This window comes from Leptodactylus fuscus, chromosome 7 (genome assembly GCF_031893055.1).
Source record: "Leptodactylus fuscus isolate aLepFus1 chromosome 7, aLepFus1.hap2, whole genome shotgun sequence".
NCBI classification, from domain to species: Eukaryota; Metazoa; Chordata; class Amphibia; order Anura; family Leptodactylidae; genus Leptodactylus; species Leptodactylus fuscus.
The window spans coordinates 18920664-18945810 of record NC_134271.1 but is presented as its reverse complement, the minus strand read 5'-3'; the positions used below and the strand labels follow the sequence as shown (position 1 = coordinate 18945810).

General features: G+C 44.6%; 1 protein-coding gene across 10 annotated transcripts in view; it reads right to left on the bottom strand.

The window, feature by feature from the left end:
• The window catches only part of NAV2 (neuron navigator 2), a 262355-nt gene that overhangs the window by 34978 nt on the left and 202230 nt on the right, over nt 1-25147 (bottom strand). For 9 of the 10 annotated variants that reach the window (XM_075281269.1, XM_075281261.1, XM_075281262.1 and 6 more), the window contains 5 exons: nt 19557-20565; nt 17142-17254; nt 16190-16298; nt 14910-15287; nt 8462-8584 (listed from right to left, as the gene is read on the bottom strand). In XM_075281269.1, coding sequence (XP_075137370.1) covers nt 8462-8584; nt 14910-15287; nt 16190-16298; nt 17142-17254; nt 19557-20565 — 1732 coding nt within the window. Of the gene's footprint in view, nt 1-2; nt 461-8461; nt 8585-14909; nt 15288-16189; nt 16299-17141; nt 17255-19556; nt 20566-25147 lie in introns of those variants that run through there. The other variant, XM_075281270.1, reaches the window with a different exon arrangement.

Sequence of the window (25147 nt, the reverse complement as noted above, 5' to 3'; positions counted from 1 at the left end):
ACCTCCTGTTCCTGAGGTTCCCAGTCCATTGGATGGTTCTGTTCTGCCGCCCGTGGACAATCCCAGACATGGACGCCTCGCTCACCGCGATGGCTGACACCTTCATTGAGGACAACGCTTCCTCAGCGCGTTCATATCCTCTTCCCTAACAAAAGTTTTGTCTCTGGAGCACATGTAACAGCCCTGACAATCACTGGAAGTCTCACAAGTAAAAAAAAAAAAAAAAACCTTGCACTTCTGAAGTCTCAGGGAAACCTGATCTCACAGGCTATTAACCAGTAATGTGCTGACAGTCCACACGCCAGCACAGACAGAGCGGTTATAAAGCAAACTGCTTATAGGTCTGGGAATTTTCCTGTGCAAATAGTCAATGTGGATCTTGCAGGAAGGCAAACAAAACACTGCAGCGATGTCAGCCCCTATGTCCCCAGCCCATGGGGAGGGTTTAATAAAGGCAGGAGCGGCAAGTGAAGATATAGGCAACCTGGGGAGATACGGCTATAGGGGAACTGTAAACCCCCAGATCAACAAACATGGGGAGCGGCAAGTAAAGATATAGGCAACCAGGGGAGATCGGGCTATGACGGAACTGCAAGTACCCAGCTCATGAAATATGTAAAGGTATGGGCAACTTCATGAACCATGTGGGGGAACTATAAGTCCCAGCAGTGTCAACAACTCCTAGGAAATAGACCATAGTACCCTTCAGATGTCGGTGTCTTCTGATGGACGATTATTGTTCGAGAGACTGGGACCACCGGGAAGAGGAGGGGGGGGAATAAATCATACTCTGGTGGGCCATATCTATCTATCTATCTATCTATCTATCTATCTATCTATCTATCTATCTATCTCTCTCCTATCTATCTATCTATCTATCTATCTATCGTATAATATATACTGAGTGTACAGTCACCCCTGGATGGATCCGATGCCCTCCTCCCCCCCACGAGTTGGCTGTGCTCGCCATATATAAATACCATCCCTATATATCTCCTCCATGTCTGTGTGTGGACTCAGGGAGTCTTTATTTACTGACGTTGCAGAGTAAATAGCCTCCTACTTTATGACGTCCTCCATCTCTATCTGCAACTTGTAACATACATGGAAACACCATCCAAGCCCTAATACATTGTGGTGCCTGGTTTCGATCGAGAGCCCTGAATTATTGTCCTGTCTTTCACTTCACTATAATCGGTTATTACAAAACTCAAAGAAGAGATTTATGGAAATAGGTAAAATACTGCAGGTCAATATAACCCGAATTAAAATAGAGGAATGTTACAGCTTTTATAGCCCAGAGCTGTATTCCCAATTCTGCTCGTCCCTACTGGAATCCGTTCACATGGCCCTAGCAGCGATGGGAGATTTCAGCTCAGCAGCCTTAAACATTGTGAATGCAGCTGCAGAAGGGAATGTGCTGTGATAAAGTCCTGATGGCTGTACGCATTAGGTGAAAATCAGCTGACATCGCTGGCAGGATCGGGTGATCGTCTGAAGTATAGGGGTGTCCTGCCTCTCCGCTCAAGGCATATATTGAGGGAATAAAGGGTCAGGCAGCTCCTGAAGGTATACAAGTCCCAGTCTAAAGATTGGGGGCAGAGTCTTATTCTCCTATCCCTTATACAGTATATATGAACACTTGACTTGCATAGCATGCATGTTCTTGAAGCGGGGGTTGGGGCAGAGGATAGTTTATTCAGCTGACAGTTATCTGAGGTGTAATGTTGCCTTAAGGGTGTTTTCCAGAATTAAAATAATGATCTAACCTTAGGGGGTCTGACACCCCGGACCCCTACAGATCAGCTGCAGGGAGTGCCGGTTACACGTCACAGGGTAAATACATCACAGTTATTAATTACATGGCCTGTTTGCAGCTCAGTCCCACTCGAGTGAATGGTGATGAGCTGCAATACCAACCACAGCCACTATACAGTGTGTGGCGCTGTGCTGGGTAAGTAGTAAAGAGTTGTGTCGGGGAAGATAGCTATTGACAAGTATGTTACGGCTATGACCTGCTGTTCTCCTTTATAGATCACCCTAGACATAAGGCTCCAGGTGCACCGCAACTCCCCCACTACCATTCTCCAAGACTCACATTTAAGTAAGTGAACCCTGTGCAGCCTATTGGTTTAGCAGCTCTGAGCGCAGGGTTGTAAATGGTTCATCAGAGTTGCTTACGGTGGAACATTTATAGCATGTGCAGCTGTTTATAATCCGGGGCTGATCTGAGCATTACCCCGACTTCACAGAAGTGTGTACAGAAGCATGACGTAACGCTGCACATACAGCGCTGGAGGCGGCCAACTTCTTATGGGTCAGGATCTCTGTTCCAATGATTTTATTGGACCGCTATGGAACAAATTTAGATATATGTTTGGAAGGAAACAGATTTACGGCCGCTTTACAGGGCCAAGCACCGGAATAGACGGTAAGCTCTGCAACTGCAGGTAATGAATTTCTAGTGGGAGAGCTGGAATACCGCAGCGATGAAATCACTTACTTCTCTGCTAAAGAGGTTTGAGGTTAGATGGAGGCTGCACTGAATCCGCCACATCACCTCCATGAATTGTACTGCACCTCGTGGGCATGAATACTAGAGCAGGAGTCGGACAATGCAGCAAGCCCGGGCAATATGGAAGTCCCCTGGCAGCAGATAAGATATCTGCAGGGACAGTTACACAAAGAAAAAGGGACAGAGACCATAATGACTCACACTCAACAGGGGATTTTGACCGTTTTGGGTGTTCAAAAGGTCGGGAGGAGGGGGTAATACTGCAAACTCCTCCCTTTGAACACCCCAAAACTGGTCAAAATTGCCCATTCAAGGTGAGATAATAAGGTTAATACAAAGTGATACAAAGTAGTATTAGTAATATGATATCCTGTCTACCTATATACAGCCTGGTGTAGAGATAACACTGCCCAACATGCAAGTCAGTAGTACAAGAGACGTACAGACACTGAACAAGCAGGGAATGCTGGATGAATGCTCAAGACCTAAGAATAGTGAGCGCAGCTCTGGAGTATAATACAGGATGTAACTCAGGCTCAGTACAGGATAAGTAATTTAATGTATGTACACAGTGACTGTACCAGCAGAATAGTGAGCGCAGCTCTGGAGTATAATACAGGATGTAACTCAGGATCAGTGCAGGATAAGTAATGTAATGTATGTACACAGTGACTGCACCAGCAGAATAGTGAGCGCAGCTCTGGGGTATAATACAGGATGTAACTCTGGATCAGTACAGGATAAGTAATGTAATGTATGTACACAGTGACTGTACCAGCAGAATAGTGAGTGCAGCTCTGGAGTATAATACAGGATGTAACTCAGGATCAGTACAGGATAAGTAATGTAATGTATGTACACAGTGACTGTACCAGCAGAATAGTGAGTGCAGCTCTGAAGTATAATACAGGATGTAACTCAGGATCAGTACAGGATAAGTAATGTATGTACACAGTGACGGCACCAGCAGAATAGTGAGCGCGGCTCTGGAGTATAATACAGGATGTAACTCAGGATCAGTACAGGATAAGTAATGTAATGTATGTACACAGTGACTGCACCAGCAGAATAGTGAGCGCAGCTCTGGGGTATAATACAGGATGTAACTCAGGATCAGTACAGGATAAGTAATTTAATGTATGTACACAGTGACTGTACCAGCAGAATAGTGAGCGCAGCTCTGGAGTATAATACAGGATGTAACTCAGGATCAGTACAGGATAAGTAATGTAATGTATGTACACAGTGACTGTACCAGCAGAATAGTGAGCGTAGCTCTGGAGTATAATATAGGATGTAACTCGGGATCAGTGCAGGATAAGTAATGTAATGTATGTACACAGTGACTGTACCAGCAGAATAGTGAGCGCAGCTCTGGAGTATAATACAGGATGTAACTCAGGATCAGTACAGTTTAAGTAATGTAATGTATGTACACAGTGACTGCACCAGCAGAATAGTGAGCGCAGCTCTGGAGTATAATATAGGATGTAACTCAGGATCAGTACAGGATAAGTAATGTAATGTATGTACACAGTGACTGTACCAGCAGAATAGTGAGTGCAGCTCTGAAGTATAATACAGGATGTAACTCAGGATACTGAGTGGTTGTGCTGTGACATTATCTGATACTCCAAAGGAAAATCCCAGGAATTAGCTTTTCTCATGTTAAATACAGTAAATTAAGACATATATCTAAATTACAGCAATGTGCACAGTGAGGTGTTAAGTCCCTTTAATTGTGAGGACAGGAGGGGTAGATCCTGAATTCACAACTACCTGCTACTTCTTTTAGGCAGTCCGGTCTCACTGTACTGTAACATTGTAGGATCGTCTATGGATAATGATCTCCGGATCCTGAAATAAATCAATACACAGGCAGAACAAGCCCTAAAAATCGCGTCCGCTGGGATCGCAGCCATGAGCGGAATTTGTTATTTTAATCTTTTGCTCTGTTTAAACATTGGGTTGAATTCAGTCTAACGCAGATTTGCTGACTGGAAGGAATTCAAGCATGGGAACGACCGTCTGAGCCGGGGCCTTGGAAAAGTTTGTGCCCCCCCATGTAATGACTCCAGCTGATAGAGGGGGCATTTCCTGCCGTTAATGATTGTCGGTCAGACATATCGAATGACCTCCAAAGTCATTGAAACTGGGGTAATAAACAGAAGCTCCCACAAAGTGATAGCCATCAGCAGGACACTACCCAGAATACACTGCACTAAGGCTGCCAGGCTTATAATAGTGCGGGAACATCTGATATCAGTAAGGATCAATGAAAGATCACGAAACATCAAATCACAATGTTTTTCTTCCTTACGGGAAATGAAGCGGGCGATATGTGAGGGTGAGATGCTGAGAGCAGCTGCGCCCAGGACTATGACCCTCTCTATAAGTCCACAGCAAACAATGGCCCAATAGCCCGACTTACAAATATTTGCCTGTCTATAGGGACTCTGGGTTATCTGACCACCGTCTCCTGCGACTTCTGCTGACAAATGGCGATTACGTAAGGATGTGATATCTGATAAATTCAACTACATCATATGAGAATATAACCGGGGGCCCCAACCCACCCAAGCAAGCCTGTGGCCCTCAGGATATCACACAACAATGCAGGTATTTCTGCTGTTAGGACACGCTACTTGGCGAGCTCACTGGAGGTGCGAATATATGTCACTGACAGCTACTGTCAGGAAACCACTACACAGTGATGATATGTCTAGCAGAGCGCACTATTCCCATGTAATATAGAAAATAGAAGGCTCAAGCCCAAGAAATAAAGCTGCAAAACTGCACGTACATGACAATATTTATACTCCAGAGCTGCGCTCACTATTCTGCTGGTGCAGTCACTGTGTACATACATTACATTACTTACCCTGTACTGATCCTGAGTTACATCCTGTATTATACTCCAGAGCTGCGCTCACTATTCTGCTGGTACAGTCATTGTGTACATACATTACATTACTTATCCTGCACTGATTCTGAGTTACATCCTGTATTATACTCCAGAGCTGCGCTCACTATTCTGCTGGTACAGTCATTGTGTACATACATTACATTACTTATCCTGCACTGATTCTGAGTTACATCCTGTATTATACTCCAGAGCTGCGCTCACTATTCTGCTGGTACAGTCACTGTGTACATACATTACATTACTTATCCTGTACTGATCCTGAGTTACATCCTGTATTATACTCCAGAGCTGCGCTCACTATTCTGCTGGTGCAGTCACTTTGTACATACATCACTGATCCCTAGGTAAATCCTGTATTATACTCCAGAGCTGCACTCACTTATTGGTTCTCCATTGTCTTCGTGTGTAGTCAGGATCATCTATTTTAGTTGTCCAGGGCCACTCTGTTGTGAACTTATCTAATCCCTACCTGGGAAATATTGGACTGCTTGACACAAAGGTGTGAATATGTACTTTGAGCGTGGGAAAGCACACAGGCCTGCGGAGGACGCTGTAGCTGAAGGTCTTCGTTTACTTAAAGTTCTGTTCTTGCAGCGTTTCCTGGGCCAGCGGCCTGAATTACACAGAGATATGGTACCCTTTATAGCTATGACCCTTGCAAGGATAAACAAGTGACCAATGAATGTTCATTGGTCACTTGGTCTGTTTGCATTCAGTCACATTCAAGTGACTGGGGCTAAGCTGTAATACTGTAAGCTGTAATACCAAGCACAACCACTATACAATATATGGCACTGTGTGTCCCATCTGCCCATCAGATTGAGTCAATTTGGCAGAAAAAACCCCTCCAGAATACAAGCAATGGGGGGGGAGGGGGGGGGGGGGTTACGTGCTTGTTCACATCAGGCCATTACCTGGGGCTGCCACTATCCTGCTTTTCGACAATGGCCCACAGCAGAGGAGGGGAATGACCTAATTTTGCCTTACGCCTATGGCCAGCGTTACTGGAAGGGGCTGATGGGAACCTGACGGGAAGAACAATAACTCCTATCTGGTCTTTCCTGGAATTGACTGACTCATCCATGGCTGACTTAGCTCTACTCCACATTTATCAATCCCTAAAGCTGCACACACAATGAAACAAGGCGGTGACCCCGTGACTGATTAACATTCATATTTTTACAGTTTACCTCCCCCCCCCCAAAAAAAAAATGTCCAAATTAAAAAAAAAAACAAAAAAACTATTTTATTCTCCATTCCCAACCAAAGCTGCTTTCAATAGCCTGCACGTGGAGTATGAGTTGTATAGACTTAAGTAACGCAAGTGGAAAAATTTGAAAACGCAGCTTCGGCTGTAACTAGAGTATGAGATCAAAACACAATGCATGGTCTAAAAGGATTATACATTATATAATAGGTTAAATCTGATCGTAAAATGATACTTAGGGGCGATCCAATCACAGGAGAGGATGACGGGGATCCATAATCCATCCATAATCTGCGGGAGAACAACACCAGCGTCTCCTGTCACATCTCAAGCGAGATCAGGTTTAACAGCTCTCCCGATAAGTCAGCCCGGGGATGGTCCCTGAAGCTTTAACACCCACCTGTTCTAGGAATCGATAGCAGATTAAAGCCTTCCCTGCCCCTGCAGGCCATATCCCCCAGGCTGATCTGACCTCGAGTAGTACAGAACTACAAGTTCCAGCATGCACTACAGGCCACAGGCATGTCGCTCTGCAGCAAAGGTTTCCTAACGACAATGGTGCGCTCATTTATCACAGCCCAGAGGAATGTATAGCTCTGTCAGCAATGACCAGTTAAGGCATGCTACTATAAATAGCCGCACAATGTACACACCGTCTGATGACCGCGCATACGGCGCTGTGAGGTCGCCGATGTGAAGAGAACCAGAGACACCAGGAAACATGCTGCAAGACGCTGATGTAATGCTGAGAAGATCTGAGATCACTCATTGATATACAAGTCACTTTCAAAGTGGGATCAGCGGCTGTAATTCAATATGGGCGCCGCTTATCTAGGAAAAGCATTACAGCCTGATGGGACGAAAATTATCCTACTTATTTAGGATAGCGAAACCTATGACTTTATTCTAATATATTTTTTTTTTATTTTCTGGTTGCAGATTTTTTATTCTATTTTCTGTCCCTGATTGTGGCGGCAGCCATCTTGCCTGAGCTTCTCCTCTGCTCCGTTGACAGCATTCAGTGATCTGCTTTACAGCATAGTCGTGGCTATAGTCTGGAGCCGACATAATGAGGTCTATGGGAAAGTTTTTGAGACATCTATACTCATTAGTGCTGAGTGGTTTTATATAATAGAGGTGTTATCTTCTATTGTAATCCTGTCTGTGATGTAAAGGGGGTGATTGCTGCAAAGAAAACCCCCCTACAGAATTGGCAAGTGTCAGTCTATTATTAGGTTTGGTTGCCAGTGACATGGTAAATTAAAAATATAATCATCAAAAATTCTTAAAAAATATTTTTAAACATAAAAAATTTAAAAAAAGAGAGGCCATTTTTGGTCCCTTTCCTGCCAACCTGTCTGACTGTCAGTTCTTCTGATGGCCGGTGCAAGACAGTGATATGACATTTGACACACCCAATGATGACATAATGTTCCCCTCCCAGTGATGTCACCTAGTCACAGGCCCCCCAGTTAGGGCATTGTGAAGGGATCACCGCTCTTTACTATGACTGACAGTAAAGCCCCAGACAATAGGATTGTGACAAGTAGAAGGAAAACACAAGCAAAAAGTGACACAAGTAGAATGACTGCATTGACCTAAAAACTACTTAACGTCAAAGAATATTTTATATAAGTGGTCATAAATGCATGGAATCAAGAGAATACCTGATTTTAGGACTCAAGAGGTTTGGGGGTCACAGGCAATAGCGCAGAGTTATACATGGACCCAGGTAACAATAATAGATTTATATTGGTCTACAGAGAAACAACCCTGTTATTACAAATATAGGAAAGACAGAGAAAACTCCCACCTGTCAGCATCTCCTTGTCCCATAGACGTGTTCCTCTGAAGTGTTTCCCGCACGGCCGCCATCCCGTCAGGTAGACGATTCAATCTCCGAGTGTAAAGGCCCAGACCCCCATCTGTCATATAGCTGTAACCAGAGAAGAGATATACACATTAAAAGAAAGAATAATACAGGATACATATAGGTACCGTATATAAAGACACAAACAACTCCAGACACTACAGATATTAACAAGACATGACAAAAGAAATTAGAAAATGGACTTTAATAAATAATACTGTCCCGTATGTGGGAGAATATAACTACTATAACACTACTACTATGTACAAGAATATAACTACTACAATACCGCTCCTATGTACAAGAATATAACTACTATAATACTGTCCCCTATGTACAAGAATATACATACTATAATACTGCTCCTATGTACAAGAATATAACTACTATAATACTGCCTCCTATGTACAAGAATATAACTACTATAATACTGCCCCCTATGTACAGGAATATAACTACTATAATACTGCTCCTGTGTACAAGAATATAACTACTATAATACTGCCTCCTATGTACAAGAATATAACTACTATAATACTGCCCCTATGTACAAGAATATAACTACTATAATACTGCCTCCTATGTACAAGAATATAACTACTATAATACTGCTCCTATGTATAAGAATATAACTACTATAATACTGCCCCTATGTACAAGAATATAACTACTATAATACTACTCCTATGTACAAGAATATAACTACTATAATACTACTCCTATGTACAAGAATATAACTACTATAATACTACTCCTATGTACAAGAATAGAACTACTATAATACTGCCCCCTATGTACAAGAATATAACTACTATAATACTGCTCCTGTGTACAAGAATATAACTACTATAATACTGCCTCCTATGTACAAGAATATAACTACTATAATACTGCCCCTATGTACAAGAATATAACTACTATAATACTGCTCCTATGTACAAGAATAGAACTACTATAATACTGCACCTATGTACAAGAATATAACTACTATAATACTGCTCCTATGTACAAGAATATAACTACTATAATACTACTCCTATGTGCAAGAATATAACTACTATAATACTGCTCCTATGTACCTGAATATAACTACTATAATACTGCACCTATGTACAAGAATATAACTACTATAATACTGCCCCCTATGTACAAGAATATAACTACTATAATACTACTCCTATGTACAAGAATATAACTACTATAATACTGCTCCTATGTACAAGAATATAACTACTATAATACTACTCCTATGTACAAGAATATAACTACTATAATACTGCTCCTATGTACAAGAATATAACTACTATAATACTACTCCTATGTACAAGAATATAACTACTATAATACTGCTCCTATGTACAAGAATATAACTACTATAATACTGCACCTATGTACAAGAATATAACTACTATAATACTACCTCATATATACAAGAATATAACTACTATAATACTGCTCCTATATACAAGAATATAACTACTATAATACTACTCCTATATACAAGAATATAACTACTATAATACTGCTCCTATATACAAGAATATACTATAATACTTCCCCCTATATACAAGAATATAACTACTATAATACTGCCCCTATATACAAGAATATATCATATACTTTCAGTCCCGTCCTTCCCCCTCTCCTGTGTATACAGTCAGACTAGTATTATGGCGGCATTACATGCTCCCCACAGTGGTGACTAAGTGTTGAGTGGATGAGATGAGAGTTGAGCAGTATTATACAGGAATCCACAGACACATTCCAGGCTGGGGTCTGTCATGGCGATCCCCTGCGGCCAGAGCCCGTATATCCATTAAACCTTTGTTTCAAGCTACCTGATCCTTAAAGAGACAGTACTCCAAAAGTATATGGTTTCTACATTCACTGTGACGGTAAATGCACTCTATTTTCCCGTTAGCAGCCACTTCAGACTGACTTTAGTGGTAAGAAAGTATACGGTACATTCTGGAGATTCTCGGGACTAGACACTAAACCCCTATAATGTGATAATAATCTGGTAACAGCTCAGGATGTGTAAGTTACACGGACTAATAAAACGGAGCAATAAACCAGGACTAATCCTTAAAGGGCAGGTGCTTAATTCTGCAGCGCTGTGGTGGAGTCCATATGATCCCGCTCCCATTACAAGGTGGAGGTTCAGGCTCTGGTCCCCGCAGACCCCATTATATGGAGATTACAATCTGTGCGAGGTCTGAGGACTAGAGGCAGATCCGTTACCATGTAATCCCCTCCCATCCCCCTCTGCCAATGTATGGGTTAACTCACTAATGGTTTAATATTATAGAAAATCTGCAAAATCTGACCCTAGAAGCTTACAATCAAATCGCACTCTACCCTACAGCAAGTGAACCCCTACACATACCTGGTGATATGGCGGTGGCTATTGCCGGCCCTACCTGTGTCCTGACAGTAGCCCCTGGTGCTCCTAGCAGTAGTCAGTGACAGTGTCACCACACGTCGAGGCGGTCAGGTGTCTGCAGCTTCAGACGGGTTTGTGTGGTTTCCATGTAGCTGGGAGGAGAGGGAGGGAAACTGCACACTCCAATCATCTCAATGGATTTCTGCTGCTTGTACCCGACACCAGTGTAAAGATGCCCCTGGGACAGTTTGCCGCGCCGTTGCTAACCTGCAGAGGCTTCTGGGACCTTTACATATCAGCGAGCATAACCCCAGGGGCAATGATACAAGACAATTTCCTAAATGACACCAGCCAGCAGATGCCGCCCCCAGATGTGGCCCATTCACCCTCACATTTCCTCCTGCCCAGGGAAAGCGAAGCCCGACTCCAAATCAGACATGGAAGAGTTAAATAGCCAGGAAATAAGAAAGGGGATAAATGATGGGGATGCCCAGCGTGTGATACATGATAGACAATCGGAGGAGTCGTCTCAGCGTGTGATACATGATGGGTGATCAGAGGAGTAGTCTCAGCGTGTGATACATGATGGGTGATCGGAGGAGTACTCAGCGTGTGATACATGATGGGTGATAGGAGGAGTACTCAGTGTGTGATACATGATGGGTGATCGGAGGAGTAGTCTCAGTGTGTGATACATGATGGGTGATCGGAGGAATACTCTCAGCGTGTGATACATGATGGGTGATCGGAGGAGTAGTCTCAGCGTGTGATACATGATGAGTGATCGGAGGAGTAGTCTCAGCGTGTGATACATGATGGGTGATCGGAGGAGTAGTCTCAGCATGTGATACATGATGGGTGATCGGAGGAGTAGTCTCAGCGTGTGATACATGATGGGTGATCGGAGGAGTAGTCTCAGCATGTGATACATGATGGGTGATCGGAGGAGTAGTTTCAGTGTGTGATACATGATGGGTGATCGGAGGAGTAGTCTCAGCGTGTGATACATGATGAGTGATCGGAGGAGTACTCTCAGCGTGTGATACATGATGGGTGATCGGAGGAGTAGTCTCAGCATGTGATACATGATGGGTGATCGGAGGAGTAGTTTCAGTGTGTGATACATGATGGGTGATCGGAGGAGTAGTCTCAGCGTGTGATACATGATGAGTGATCGGAGGAGTACTCTCAGCGTGTGATACATGATGGGTGATCGGAGGAGTAGTCTCAGCGTGTGATACATGATGGGTGATCGGAGGAGTAGTCTCAGCGTGATACATGATGGGTGATCGGAGGAGTAGTCTCAGCATGTGATACACGATGGGTGATCGGAGGAGTACTCTCAGCGTGTGATATATGATGGGTGATCGGAGGAGTAGTCTCAGCGTGATACATGATGGGTGATCGGAGGAGTAGTCTCAGCGTGATACATGATGGGTGATCGGAGGAGTAGTCTCAGCGTGTGATATATGATGGGTGATCGGAGGAGTAGTCTCAGCGTGATACATGATGGGTGATCGGAGGAGTAGTCTCAGCGTGATACATGATGGGTGATCGGAGGAGTAGTCTCAGCGTGTGATACATGATGGGTGATCGGAGGAGTAGTTTCAGTGTGTGATACATGATGGGTGATCAGAGGAGTAGTCTCAGCGTGTGATACATGATGGGTGATCGGAGGAGTAGTCTCAGCGTGATACATGATGGGTGATCGGAGGAGTAGTCTCAGCGTGTGATACATGATGGGTGATCGGAGGAGTAGTTTCAGTGTGTGATACATGATGGGTGATCAGAGGAGTACTCTCAGCGTATAATACATGATGGCTTATCACAGAGAAGGAATATTTTAATCATGTGATACTAATATAAAGTCTGGCCTTTGTTCTCTAAGATCTAATAACCCTTCCAATCCTCTTGTTTTTTGGTGATCAGCAGCATCAGAGGATATATGTAGCAGAGCTGAGCAGTCATTTTGGGTTTAGTTTCCTGCAGTCCTATGTAAAATACACATAGATTTTGCCATGATACACTGAGCTCTGCTGCACCTGAAGCGATGCCTCTCGCCCCACTAGTTCCCAGGACAGGGTAATAACGCAGGATGTGATGGGACTAAATGACGGAAGTCTCTTTCTTTCTGCCGACATTGTGAACAGCTTGACCTCATCCCTGCGCTCTTCATTCCCTTCCTGATAAAGAATCACAGTCATTATTTCCAGCCCAGCGGGGAAGACAATTACTGAGGGGCCAAAGAAGGAAATCCTGAATTATCAGACTGACACGGCAGATGTCTATAGACCCGGATCTCCCTCTATCTAGTGCTAAAGCTGTAGGGGTGCTGAGGTCACAGATGCCCCCAGCCCAGGGGCCTGAGTACCCCCAAAGACTCCCCTACTATATATGAGAACATATATAACATAACATATATATATATATATATATATATATATATATATATATATATATATATACATACACATACACACACACGAACACATATATACACACACAGGTTTTGCCCCTACACTCCACTTCTGACTGTATCACTATTATATACATAGATACAATGGGACGGACTGATATAACACTATATTACAAAGGCCATAGCAAAACTATAGAACAGACAAGGCCTAGGATAGAATCACTAACTGGAGTAATAATAAGTGATAGCCCAAGGTAACATCAGGTGGACAAACCATAGACTGTTATAAGTGATATGCAGATTTACTGCCACCTTGTGGCCATCACATGTAACTTCAGTACAGACCTCTGGATATATAGCTTTTCATCCTAAATTTTAGTGTTGGATTTAACCCCATGAATAAAATTCACATAAAAATCAACTATTCAGCACAAATTCTACCCAGAAAATAATACACCTTTTTACTTTGTCTCCTTCCTGGTGCTCCTCAGCACCACTGCTCATTTGTCAGGTTGTCACTACATCCATTTTCCGTTTCCCCCGTTTTCCCAATTTCCCCCATGCACCAGCTTTAGTCCCCCTACTCCATTGTGGAATCTGCACATGCAGCTTCCTCAGTCAGTCTCCTTACCCCTCTGGTAGCTGTATATATACAGCTCCCAGTTAGTTTCCTCCCTCCTCTTCCAGTTGCAAATAGAGTCCCCCGTATATTCTCATTCAGTCTCTTCCCACTCCTCCAGTTGTATATATAATCCCCAGTAAATTCCCAGTCAGATTCCTTCCCTTTCTTTCATCCGTAAATATAGTATGCAGTAAATTCCCAGTCAGTCTCCTCCCCCTCTGGCAGCTGTATATATTAGTTCCTAGTAAGTTTGCAGTCAGTCTCCTCTCCCCCCTTCCAGTCAGGGGGGAGAGGAGACTGACTACCAGTCAGTCTGGCGGTCCTCATCTGGCAGTCGTGACTATAGGCCCTAATAAGTTTCTTAGTCAGTCATCTCCTCATCTGGATGCAGTGAATAACGTCCCCAATAATTTCCTCAGTCAGTCTCCTTCCCCTTCTAGCAGCTCTCTATACATAGTTCCGAGTAAATTCCCAGTCAATCTCCTTCGTCTTCTGGCAGCTGTATACATAGACCCCAGTAATGTCCCCAGGTGGTCGGCTTCCACCTCTGCCAACTGTAAATACAGTTTTCAGTCAGTCTCCTTCTGCCGCTGGCAGCCATAAGATCCCCTGAAGACAGACAATTCTACCATGGAGTTTGGAGACATGATAGCACCTGTTTGCTCACACGTCCACCCTCGGGAGTCCACTTAGCTTTGCTGTAAATGGCTCTGCTCTGATAGGCATGTGTGTCCACAGCACTCATTAGGTGGACGTGCAGGTTTTCTATACATTGAACACCAGGTGGCGCAATGCTATTTAAGTAAATGTCCTAACTTTAACATTTAGAATCTTCAGCAGACAAAAGCAACAATTTTCTGCAACAGCTCTGGATGTGACTAGAGTAAATACCAAATCAGTATAATATCGCAAAAGCAGATGGGTCCTATACACAGATGAGATCTTATGCCATCACTGAGGATCTTCTTACCCGCTGGTGATCTCATCGCTCCGGATATTCTTGCTCAGGACGTCGCCATCGCTCATGTAACCAGTGGCATCGACACTGACGCTCTCCAGATCCATGTCGTCACCTTTGTCATCGCTGTGCCCCATGTTGCCTCTGGTGGCCAGCTGCCTTCTGAGAGGTGCAGAGTACACATATCGCCCGGGTTCACAGTTGATAAAGCGACTGGCGCTGGCTCGGGGAGGGTACCCATTGCCCAATGATGGCGCATCTCCCGCCTGCAGACGGGGGCTAGACTGGCCCAACCTCCATGACAACGGGGTGGGACGTGACGCCAGGCCGAGGATGCTGCGCCCGCTGATCTCTGTCGTGATGTTGCTGTCAAACGTGGTTTCCAATGTGCTGGAGGGAGGGAAAAGAAGGTGTGAGTTAACCCCTTAGTACTCACACCCACAAATTTTACAGTTTTGGGGGTTATTAAAGCGATTTTTTTTCATGGCAAATTTGGGTTTAATTTAGAAATTTTAACCATTATGTGAAAAAAGTAAAACACATTTTTTTGCCCGAAAGGTTAAAAAAACACCCAGTGATAAAAATTCTACTATGTTCTGCATTTGTACAACAATTATTTTAATATATGACATGCCCCATTTAGGGTCACTGTGTCACTGCACACGGCTGCCAGGAATTTATTATTTATTTTTTGTTATTTTTTTTAATTTTTTTTTACCTATTTTTACTAATGATGTGTCCAACAAAAGGTCAGAGGTATCGCAGTAAGGGAAAACCACTGTCAGTGTCAGGGCCCTGCTGGTTCTCATTAGACTCCGCATCAGGGTCATGTGACCCGTCACCCGGCGATCTTGTGATCACAGGGAACAATGGAGGCAGTGTATAGGGCACTCCAACCAGTAGACGTGATTTTTTACTTTTTTTAAAATTTTAGGTCAAGTTCACATCTGTAATGGTGTCTATCTGACAGGGATCGGGCAGAAACCACTGAGCGAAAAAAATGCTGCAAGCCCATCTTGAAATCTGCATCATAATTTGCAATGTTGCTGTAGAATATGCACCACAGGCCCACACATGGCCGAAGTAGATCTTTCTTGCAGTCTGATATTTGCGTAGGTCTCAGCCACTCTACTATTATAAAAGACTGTGTATAATCTGCAGCGTATCCATCCCAGGTAGTGGATATAGTTGCTGCTTGAGCAGGTGCAATCTGCAGGCTGGGGGGTGATGATGAGTTATTGGTGATGTAGGATACATCATGTGTGTGGTAGCCATACATGCAATGTACACACCTGTGGCTGATCTGTGTCCCCCTGAGGCTGGACATGGTTTCTTCCAAGTTCTGTCGGAGATCTGCAATGTTCTTCACTGTCCGCAGTCTCCGGGTTTCTGGATCTTCACCTAAAAAAGATATAAGAAGAATCCAGATAAGTAGGTGGATGGACGGTTGTAGAAGAGACGCTGTACAATCTGGCTTCCCTAGTTCTCTCTCCCCTTTTTCCCCATCTATTTCTCTCACTTGTTCTCTGTCCCGCTTCCCATCTCCCTCTCTCTCCATCCCCTTCCCTTCTCTCTCTCTCCTTCCCTCTTCCCATCTCTCTCTTCTTCCTTATTCCCATCTCTCTCTTCTTCCTTCTTCCCATCTCTCTCTTCTTCCTTATTCCCATCTCTCTTCTTTTCTCTTCCCATCTCTCTCTTCTTCCGTATTCCCATCTCTCTCTACTTCTCTTTTCACATCTCTCTCTCTCCTTCCTTCTTCCCATCTCTCTCTTCTTCCTTATTCCCATCTCTCTTCTTTTCTCTTCACATCTCTCTCTCCTTCCTTATTCCCATCTCTCTCTTCTTCCCTCTTCCCATTTCTCTCTCTCTTCTTCCTTATTCCCATCTCTCTCTACTTCTCTCTTCACATCTCTCTCCTTCCTTCTTCCCATTTCTCTCTCCTTCCTTCTTCCCATTTCTCTCTCCTTCCTTCTTCCCATCTCTCTCTACTTCTCTCTGTCTCTCCTTCCTTCTTGCCATCTCTCGCTCTCCTCTTTCCATCTCACTCTCTATTGCTATATATCCATTTCTCTTTGTCGCTCTTCCTCTCAATCTCTCTCTGTCTCTGGAGACATTTGGGCTGGTGGCTTTCCATTAATAGATTATCCTCACATGTCATACATCACGATTCCTGACCATCAAGCTCTGATTATTCCCTGGCACTTGACAATAGCTGGCAATGCCCCGATGCCACCCATTGCTTACCAGACAGATCCTCCAGACAGGATGTTCCCGTCTTATTATATAATGCGGGTTCCACGTGAATCCCTCCTGTGCTGCTCTCTACCGAAACATTCCCTTCATTGTCTGTCTGAGACCTATGAACGGTGGACATAAGAGACGGACACATCAGCCATGATCGGCAAGCCCTGCGGCGCTACATAATACATGACAAGGTGACATCTACTACCTACCACAACATAATAGCCATACAAAGAAAACTCCCTGCAGATTCAAGCACAATAACAGGGCTCTAACTAAACTGTACAGACCATCTCCAGCCCTGCGCTCTATTCATCAGCCTCATACATTCATCTGTACCTTGAAAAGCTGGATGAAAAGCCTCCATACCTTTCCCTTTAAATTTCTGTGTTACCCGAGACGTGTCACTAGAGGGCGCCATGACCAAGCTAATGTCTGCCAGTGATGGCCACTTCAGTTTGCTGACTCAGAATATTTAGACAGATTGTTCAGATTTCTTGCAGTTTGGAGAAGGTTTCCCAGTCTGTCCTTCTGAATGGTCTGTCTAGGAAATCATTCCCACCTTTACACATCTGCCCCCTCCCCAAATACCCAGCAGGTTGTTCCAGAAAAACAATGTCCCTCTATATCTGCATAGTAAAAAGCTTAAAGGGAATGGATCACCAAATCATGAAAACCAGATTATCACTTATTTCTAGTGGGTTTTTATTTCTGATAGTAGATTTTATTAAATTCTATTTTCCATACAGGATTGTGGGGCGGCCATCTTGCCTGAACTTCTTCTTCGCAATTAGCGATATTCCTTACAGTATAGTCATGGCCATAAACAGCAATAGTCTGGAGCGGACCCACGAAGGTCTATGGAAGAGTATTCTAGACATGTCCTGTGCAGGGAGGGGGAGGAGATGAACTGTGACATCATCTATTATCAGTGGTGTTATCTATAGAGGTGTTATCTTTTATTGTAATACTGTCTGTGATGTAAATGAGGTGACTGCTGAAAAGAAATCCCCTACAGAATTGCAATAGGAGTAGTTTAGGATTAAGGGCTAGTTCACACGTGGGCAAAGGGGAGGTTTTTGACAGCGGAATTCGCTTCAAAAACCTCTCCTTTAACATGGTGGTCTATGTAGACCACTAGCTTTTTTTTTCCTCCTAGCGTTTTCCGCCTGAAGAAGCGACATGACCTTTCTTCAGGCGGAAAACGCCTGAAGAATTGCATAGAAGTGAATGGGAGGCGAAAACCGCGCGGTAAAAAACTGCGCGTTTTTTTGCACACAAAACCGCGCGGTTTTTCGCCTGCAGTTTCTATAGCACATATAGGAAAAAAAAACCCTAGCGAAAACCGCTAGCGAAAACCTCGTCAAAAACCTTGTCAAAAACCGCGTGGAATGCAAAAAACAGCGTCAAAAAAACTCCTCGAGGTTTTTTACCTCGCACAAATAAGCTAGGCGGTTTTCACGTGTGAACTGACCCTAACAAAACATAGCTGCTTTCTCGAAAAACAGTGACCCACCTCTACACAGGTCGAGAGTGGTATTGCAGCCCAGATTCGTTCACTTTAACGGACCAGAGCTACAATACCAAAAACAACCCATAGACAGGTGTGGCACTGTTTCTGAAAGAAATAGCCATATACCCTAACCAACCCCATAATTGAGGATTGCTGGGAGACAAAAGCTTAGGGCATATCTGTGGCTCCTATTGAAATTAATTGAGTGGGCCGGGCTCTGCCTCATCACGGCACGACCACTGCTCCATTGTTGTACCCCAAGGATCTCCCAAGTTATTCCTGTGAGTAAGGGATAACCTGTCCAGATGTGAGAAACCATTTAAAGGATAGGTCATCAATATTTTAATCCGGCAATGTCCCTTTAAGCGATTTCTCACTCCACTATCCTCAGCAACCCAAAATGTTGTTTTTCCCCATAGTATTATGTAGGTTGATGAAGGCAAAAATGAAAAAATGCAGAAGAAAAGCAGTAAAGCCACAAGTATTTTTGCAGCGTTTTGCTAGGTGTGAAGTAAGTCTTAGGCCTCATGAACACAACCATGTGTATTAAGTGTGTACTAGTACACTGACCCATTCATTTCTATGGCCACATGCACACGCTCATGTATTTTACATGGCCTCTTGGAAATCAGTGAATGGGGCCACGGGTGGCACACGAATGTCATCCATGTGCCATTTGTGATCTTCAGCCAAGGCCTGGCTGCAGGCACAGAGTCGCGGGCATGGGCACTTAGATTGAAATCACACATGCAGTTTTTGGTGCCAGGAGAGGTTTCCGTCTTTCTGCATCCACATCCTAAAAATCTGCAAGTGTATTTCCATCATCAATCACCCTGACATACTATATAGCCATGTGCCCAATCCATATAACATAGGCTGACCATTCAATTCCCCCAGCATTGTACCTGTACATGAAGGGCGCCACCGTGGCGGTGTTTGGGTGAGTATACTGCTGCTGAGGATGAGGTAGCTGTACGCTGACTGTATTACTTCCTGTAGTCTGTGTAACAGTGACGGGCTGGGCATTGCCCGTTGTAGATGGCCCCTTCCCTTCGGAGGAGGCCAAACTTGACGTGGAGCTGGAATTTCTGTTGTCAAGTTGGGTCTTCTGCAGAGAAAGCCCCGAAGCAGTCTTTCCGCTGCGGCTCCTGTCCCCTTCCTTGGCAGACCCTGGGGCACTTGAGGATTTTCCTGGGGTGGTTTTCATTCCTGGTTTTGGTATTCCGCTGTGGGCAGGGGCAGAGACCTCCTTCTTTCCCCCTTTGGGGATGAAGCTGGCGATCTTGGAGGACTTTTTTGGCATGTCGGTGGAGGCGGGGTGCGACTCTTCCTTGGACTCTTCTCTCGCCTCGGGCTTTTCGCTGACGGACACTCTCTTAGCCAGGTCTTTGTTCTTCTCCTTCTGCTTGTCCTTCTCGTTGCCCTTTGGAGAGCTCTTCTTGTTTGTCAGTGCCCGGCCGAGCGTCCTTTGGGCGATACCCTTCAGGGCTATCTTAGGACTATTAGAGGACGGGCTGATGCAATTGGCATTCTTCATGCTGTTGTCCATCTCATCTGCTTCTTCGAAGCTTGGAAGTTGGTCGAGCCGTTCACAGCTGGTGTCACGAGACTCCTCCAGCGCTGACCCCGGAGTCTTGGAGCCCCCTTTACTATTGAATAACTTCAGTTTCTCCAGCATGGACTTCTGGTTGTTGGGGGAAGGCTTCAGAGGTTCTTGAGGTTGTTTAGGACTATCCGGCACTGGCTGCTTAACGGATAGTATGGAAGACGTTGTGGTGTGCTTAGCACTAAGGGACTTGCTCCTCCATGGTTTATTGGTAGAGTTAGGCTGGGGTATGGCTGAGGGGTTATTACTTGAGGAGAGGACATTCTCGTTCATTCCCGTCTGCTGCGGCACAGCGCCCTCGCTTGACTCTGCAAAAAACATCAAATATAAAAATTTATCGTCACGTAAATCAATTACATTTCTTGTAGAAACCCTGCAGAAAACGCAAGGGTTAATGCTACTGCTCTACAGTCGTCAGTATGAAAGTTTGATTCGGGTCTGGAATACCCTTTTAATATCCCATTTAGTCTCATCTACTTCAGGACAAGCTGGAATCATCCAGCTTTCCTTGTCTACTGAACGATCATGGTATAACTTGGCATGGGAACAACTACTTTGGCTCTCTAGCTACACTGGCTGTCACCCACTTTCCCAGGCGCAGATACAACTATCAAATGGCAATCGAAAGGCTTATGAAGCGGAGACCCCCGACTATTAGCAGACTCAGCTTTTCCTATAATAAGCACCATGTGCCGAGACTCCTGTTTCCTATTAGCGCGCGCTGCACAAATATTGAACTATCAGTAAATCCTGCGGAGAGCGACATGTTCCAAATGCTTTCTCCTGTCGGCGGGCACAGGGGAGCGTCCGACATCTATCGCAGGCATATTTCCATTTTAAAGAAAAGCCGCAAGTGTCTGTTCAGGCGGGAAAGGAGATCGACCGGAGTGACCTCGCCCAGATTCATTCATTCCAGATTCAGGAGCATGGGCGCCGCCGTGAAAAATCGCAACCCAAACTTCCTGATGTAGGACTAATAGGAATAATGGAGTGATCTAGTAGATCCATGCGTGGAAGTGAAATTTTAAGATTTTATAGTGGAATGAACTCCGTCTGCCTTCTGATCTCTATTGATCTGTTGCGATTTCACAGGCCGGGATAGGACCTGTTCTATTATTATCGAAATGGAACGGTGCATAAGAAGCCCCTTTGGCCTGCATGAGGCCCATAAGGTGTCTCTTTCCAATTCGATTAGACCAGTACTATATATGATACATAACAGTAGGGGGTCCTGCAACAGACTTTGCATTATTCCGAAATGCAGGGTTTCATCTGCGGACAGCTGCAGCACCTCTTGCATCCAGACTACTTTCATATAAGTGTATTATGGGTACATTACTGCACCCATATTACGTGAAGTATCCAAGCTGAATGACAGGTCTGTTCTCACCCTATGACTTTTTCATGAACCCATATGGACCCTATGGTCATGTGCTCAAGGCCCCAGTCCCCGTGCACACAACCGTAGCGGAAATATGAATGATATCTGTGTGCGGTCCCTGAACATATGAGACAGACCAAAAGGGACAGGTATAGGACCTGCTCCATATTTTGCGGCATGTCCCATGACCCATACACACAAAAAACGCCCGATGGAAAAATGTGACAACAGCCTTTTGGAAATACCTTGGCACCCTAAATCACATTAAACAAAAAGCCCAAACTTCTTAGCGGGTTGTTCTAATATCCCCGTCCATGTCCGACAACCCCGATGTGAGGGGCGCAGGGAATTCTGCTATTTGACAGGAAGGGAAGTGAAGCGGCGTTTGTTGATACAAGCATACTTACCCCGTGCAGGCGAGCCGGCTTCACAGCATTCCCTGAGGATGGTTTGTGGAGTGCGAACAAATGTAATCCGTTACAGCCGCAGATAATTCATCAGATCTGTGTACACAGCGACTACCCACCGCAGCAGTATTAAAGGGGCGACCACCGCAGCGTGGTAAGAGGCGCGTCTGATGGCGGTTATACTTATGGATGTAAGTGTTCAATCAGAATTATCCCCATGCGTAAGTATTCACACCCTCAGTATGAGGCAGGGGTAGGGGCGTAGCTATAGGGGGTGCAGAAGAAGCCATTGCTTATGGGCCCAGGAACCACAGAGGGGCCCAAATAAGCGCCTCTACAACTTAAGAAGAAATCCGTATTATAGATAGCATATAGTAAGTGGGGAATGTATCCTTAGGCTGAAGCCCCATGTGGAGTAAATGCCTCTGCAAAAAACGCAGCGTCTTACAGTATCTGCAAAGCGGATGGGATCACCCAGACATTATATAAGAAAACCCGCAGGGGAAATTCTGTGACTTCCAAAACCATTGCATTATTTTGCAAATCGCAGAAAGTCAATTATACATATGGAAACGCTATAGGAATTCCTCTGCGGACTCTATGGGAAAAGCAGGAGTAACCTTGATGCGTTTTCGCCATGTTTTTTCCTGCAGCCCGCTACGTGGGGTCTTGGCCTTGGGATCAGACTGCCGTTTTCCCCTTCGGATTTCAATGCAAAGGGAAGAATCTGCAACAAAGGCTTGAAGAAACACTTTCCGTGTACAAGTCGTCTTGGGGTTTACTCATGCATTGTGGATATGATATGTCTACCGACTATTTTTGCAAAATTGCAACAAATTTCAGTTACACCAACTCCATAAGAAAAGGGACAATAGTCTACAGATCTATATGAAGCCCATGGACTTGTCTTATTTCCTCTGCACAATCCAGACGACCGTCCCATCTGCGCTCCTGGCAGCGAGTTCGCTCTTTATACTAGAAGTAAGTGAGAACGTGCGGTTTATCATCCCCTGCACTCCATCAGGCCAGGAAATGAAGGTGTTAATGGCGATGTAAGAGACTGTATACCGTACCGACCTGCAAATCTATTACTAATAGCAGCGGGATCACTTTAACAGACGTAGCGCCAAAGATACAGAGCCACATCTGTTTTACTTGTCATTGCCTTCTCCCGTTTCTGAAGTCTAGTACACAATCCAGAGAAGTACAAAAGCTACACAAAAGGCAGAAACTATAGAAGTACCATAAAACTAGGGCAACATGGTGACAAGTCCAGTGATCTGCACGAAAAATCCAGAAGCTTTGCATTCTCTGCTACTATTGTGTTGCTGTTGCAGGTTGCAACAAGACTGTGAACAAAGGATGCAATATTGTAATGCAACAACGCGATCTCATGTTGTGTGAGTAACACTGCTGTGTAGCCCTAGACTAATCCACACAAAATAAAGCAAATTAAAAAAGGCAATAATCTGTACAAAGTCATAGAACGTACACAAATCTATCCATACAGAGTGCACCAATCCACCCATACAGAGTGCACCAATCCATCCACACAAGGTGCACCAATCCAGCCATAAAGAGTGCACCAATCCATCCATACAGAGCGCACCAATCCATCCATACAGAGCGCACCAATCCATCCACCCAGAGTGCACCAATCCATCCATACAAGGTGTACCAATCCATCCATACAAGGTGCACCAATACATCCATACAAGGTGCACCAATCCATCCATACAGAGTGCACCAATCCATCCATACAAGGTGCACCAATCCATCCATACAAGGTGCACCAATCCATCCATACAGAGTGCACCAATCCATCCATACAAGGTGCACCAATCCATCCATACAAGGTGCACCAATCCATCCATACAGAGTGCACCAATCCATCCATACAGAGTACACCAATCCACCCATACAGAGTGCACCAATCCATCCATACAAGGTATAATCAGTCCATCCATACAAGGTGCACCAATCCATCCATCCATACAAGGTATAACAATCCATCCATATAAGGTGCACCAATCCATCCATACAAGGTATAACAATCCATCCACATAAGGTGCACCAATCCACCCATACAGAGCGCACCAATCCATCCATACAAGGTGTACCAATCCATCCATACAAGGTGCACCAATCCATCCATACAGAGTGCACCAATCCATCCATACAAGGTGCACCAATCCATCCATACAAGGTGCACCAATCCATCCATACAGAGTGCACCAATCCATCCATACAAGGTGCACCAATCCATCCATACAAGGTGTACCAATCCATCCATACAAGGTGCACCAATCCATCCATACAGAGTGCACCAATCCATCCATACAAGGTGCACCAATCCATCCATACAAGGTGCACCAATCCATCCATACAGAGTGCACCAATCCATCCATACAAGGTGCACCAATCCATCCATACAAGGTGCACCAATCCATCCATACAGAGTGCACCAATCCATCCATACAGAGTACACCAATCCATCCATACAAGGTATAATCAGTCCATCCATACAAGGTGCACCAATCCATCCATCCATACAAGGTATAACAATCCATCCATATAAGGTGCACCAATCCATCCATACAAGGTATAACAATCCATCCACATAAGGTGCACCAATCCACCCATAAAGAGTGCACCAATCCACACATATAAGGTGCACCCATCCATCCATACAGAGTGCACCAATAAATCCATACAGAACTCACCAATCCACCCATACAGAGAGCACCAATCCACCCATACAGAGTGCACAATCCACCCATACAGAGTGCACCAATCCATCCATACAGAGTGCACAATCCACCCATACAGAGTGCACCAATCCACCCATACAGAGTGCACAATCCACCCATACAGAGAGCACCAATCCATCCATACAGAGTGCACAATCCACCCATACAGAGTGCACCAATCCACCCATACAGAGTGCACCAATCCATCCATACAGAGTGCACAATCCACCCATACAGAGTGCACCAATCCACCCATACAAGGTGCAACAATCCACCCATACAGAGAGCACCAATCCACCCATACAGAGTGCACCAATCCACCCATACAAGGTGCAACAATCCACCCATACAG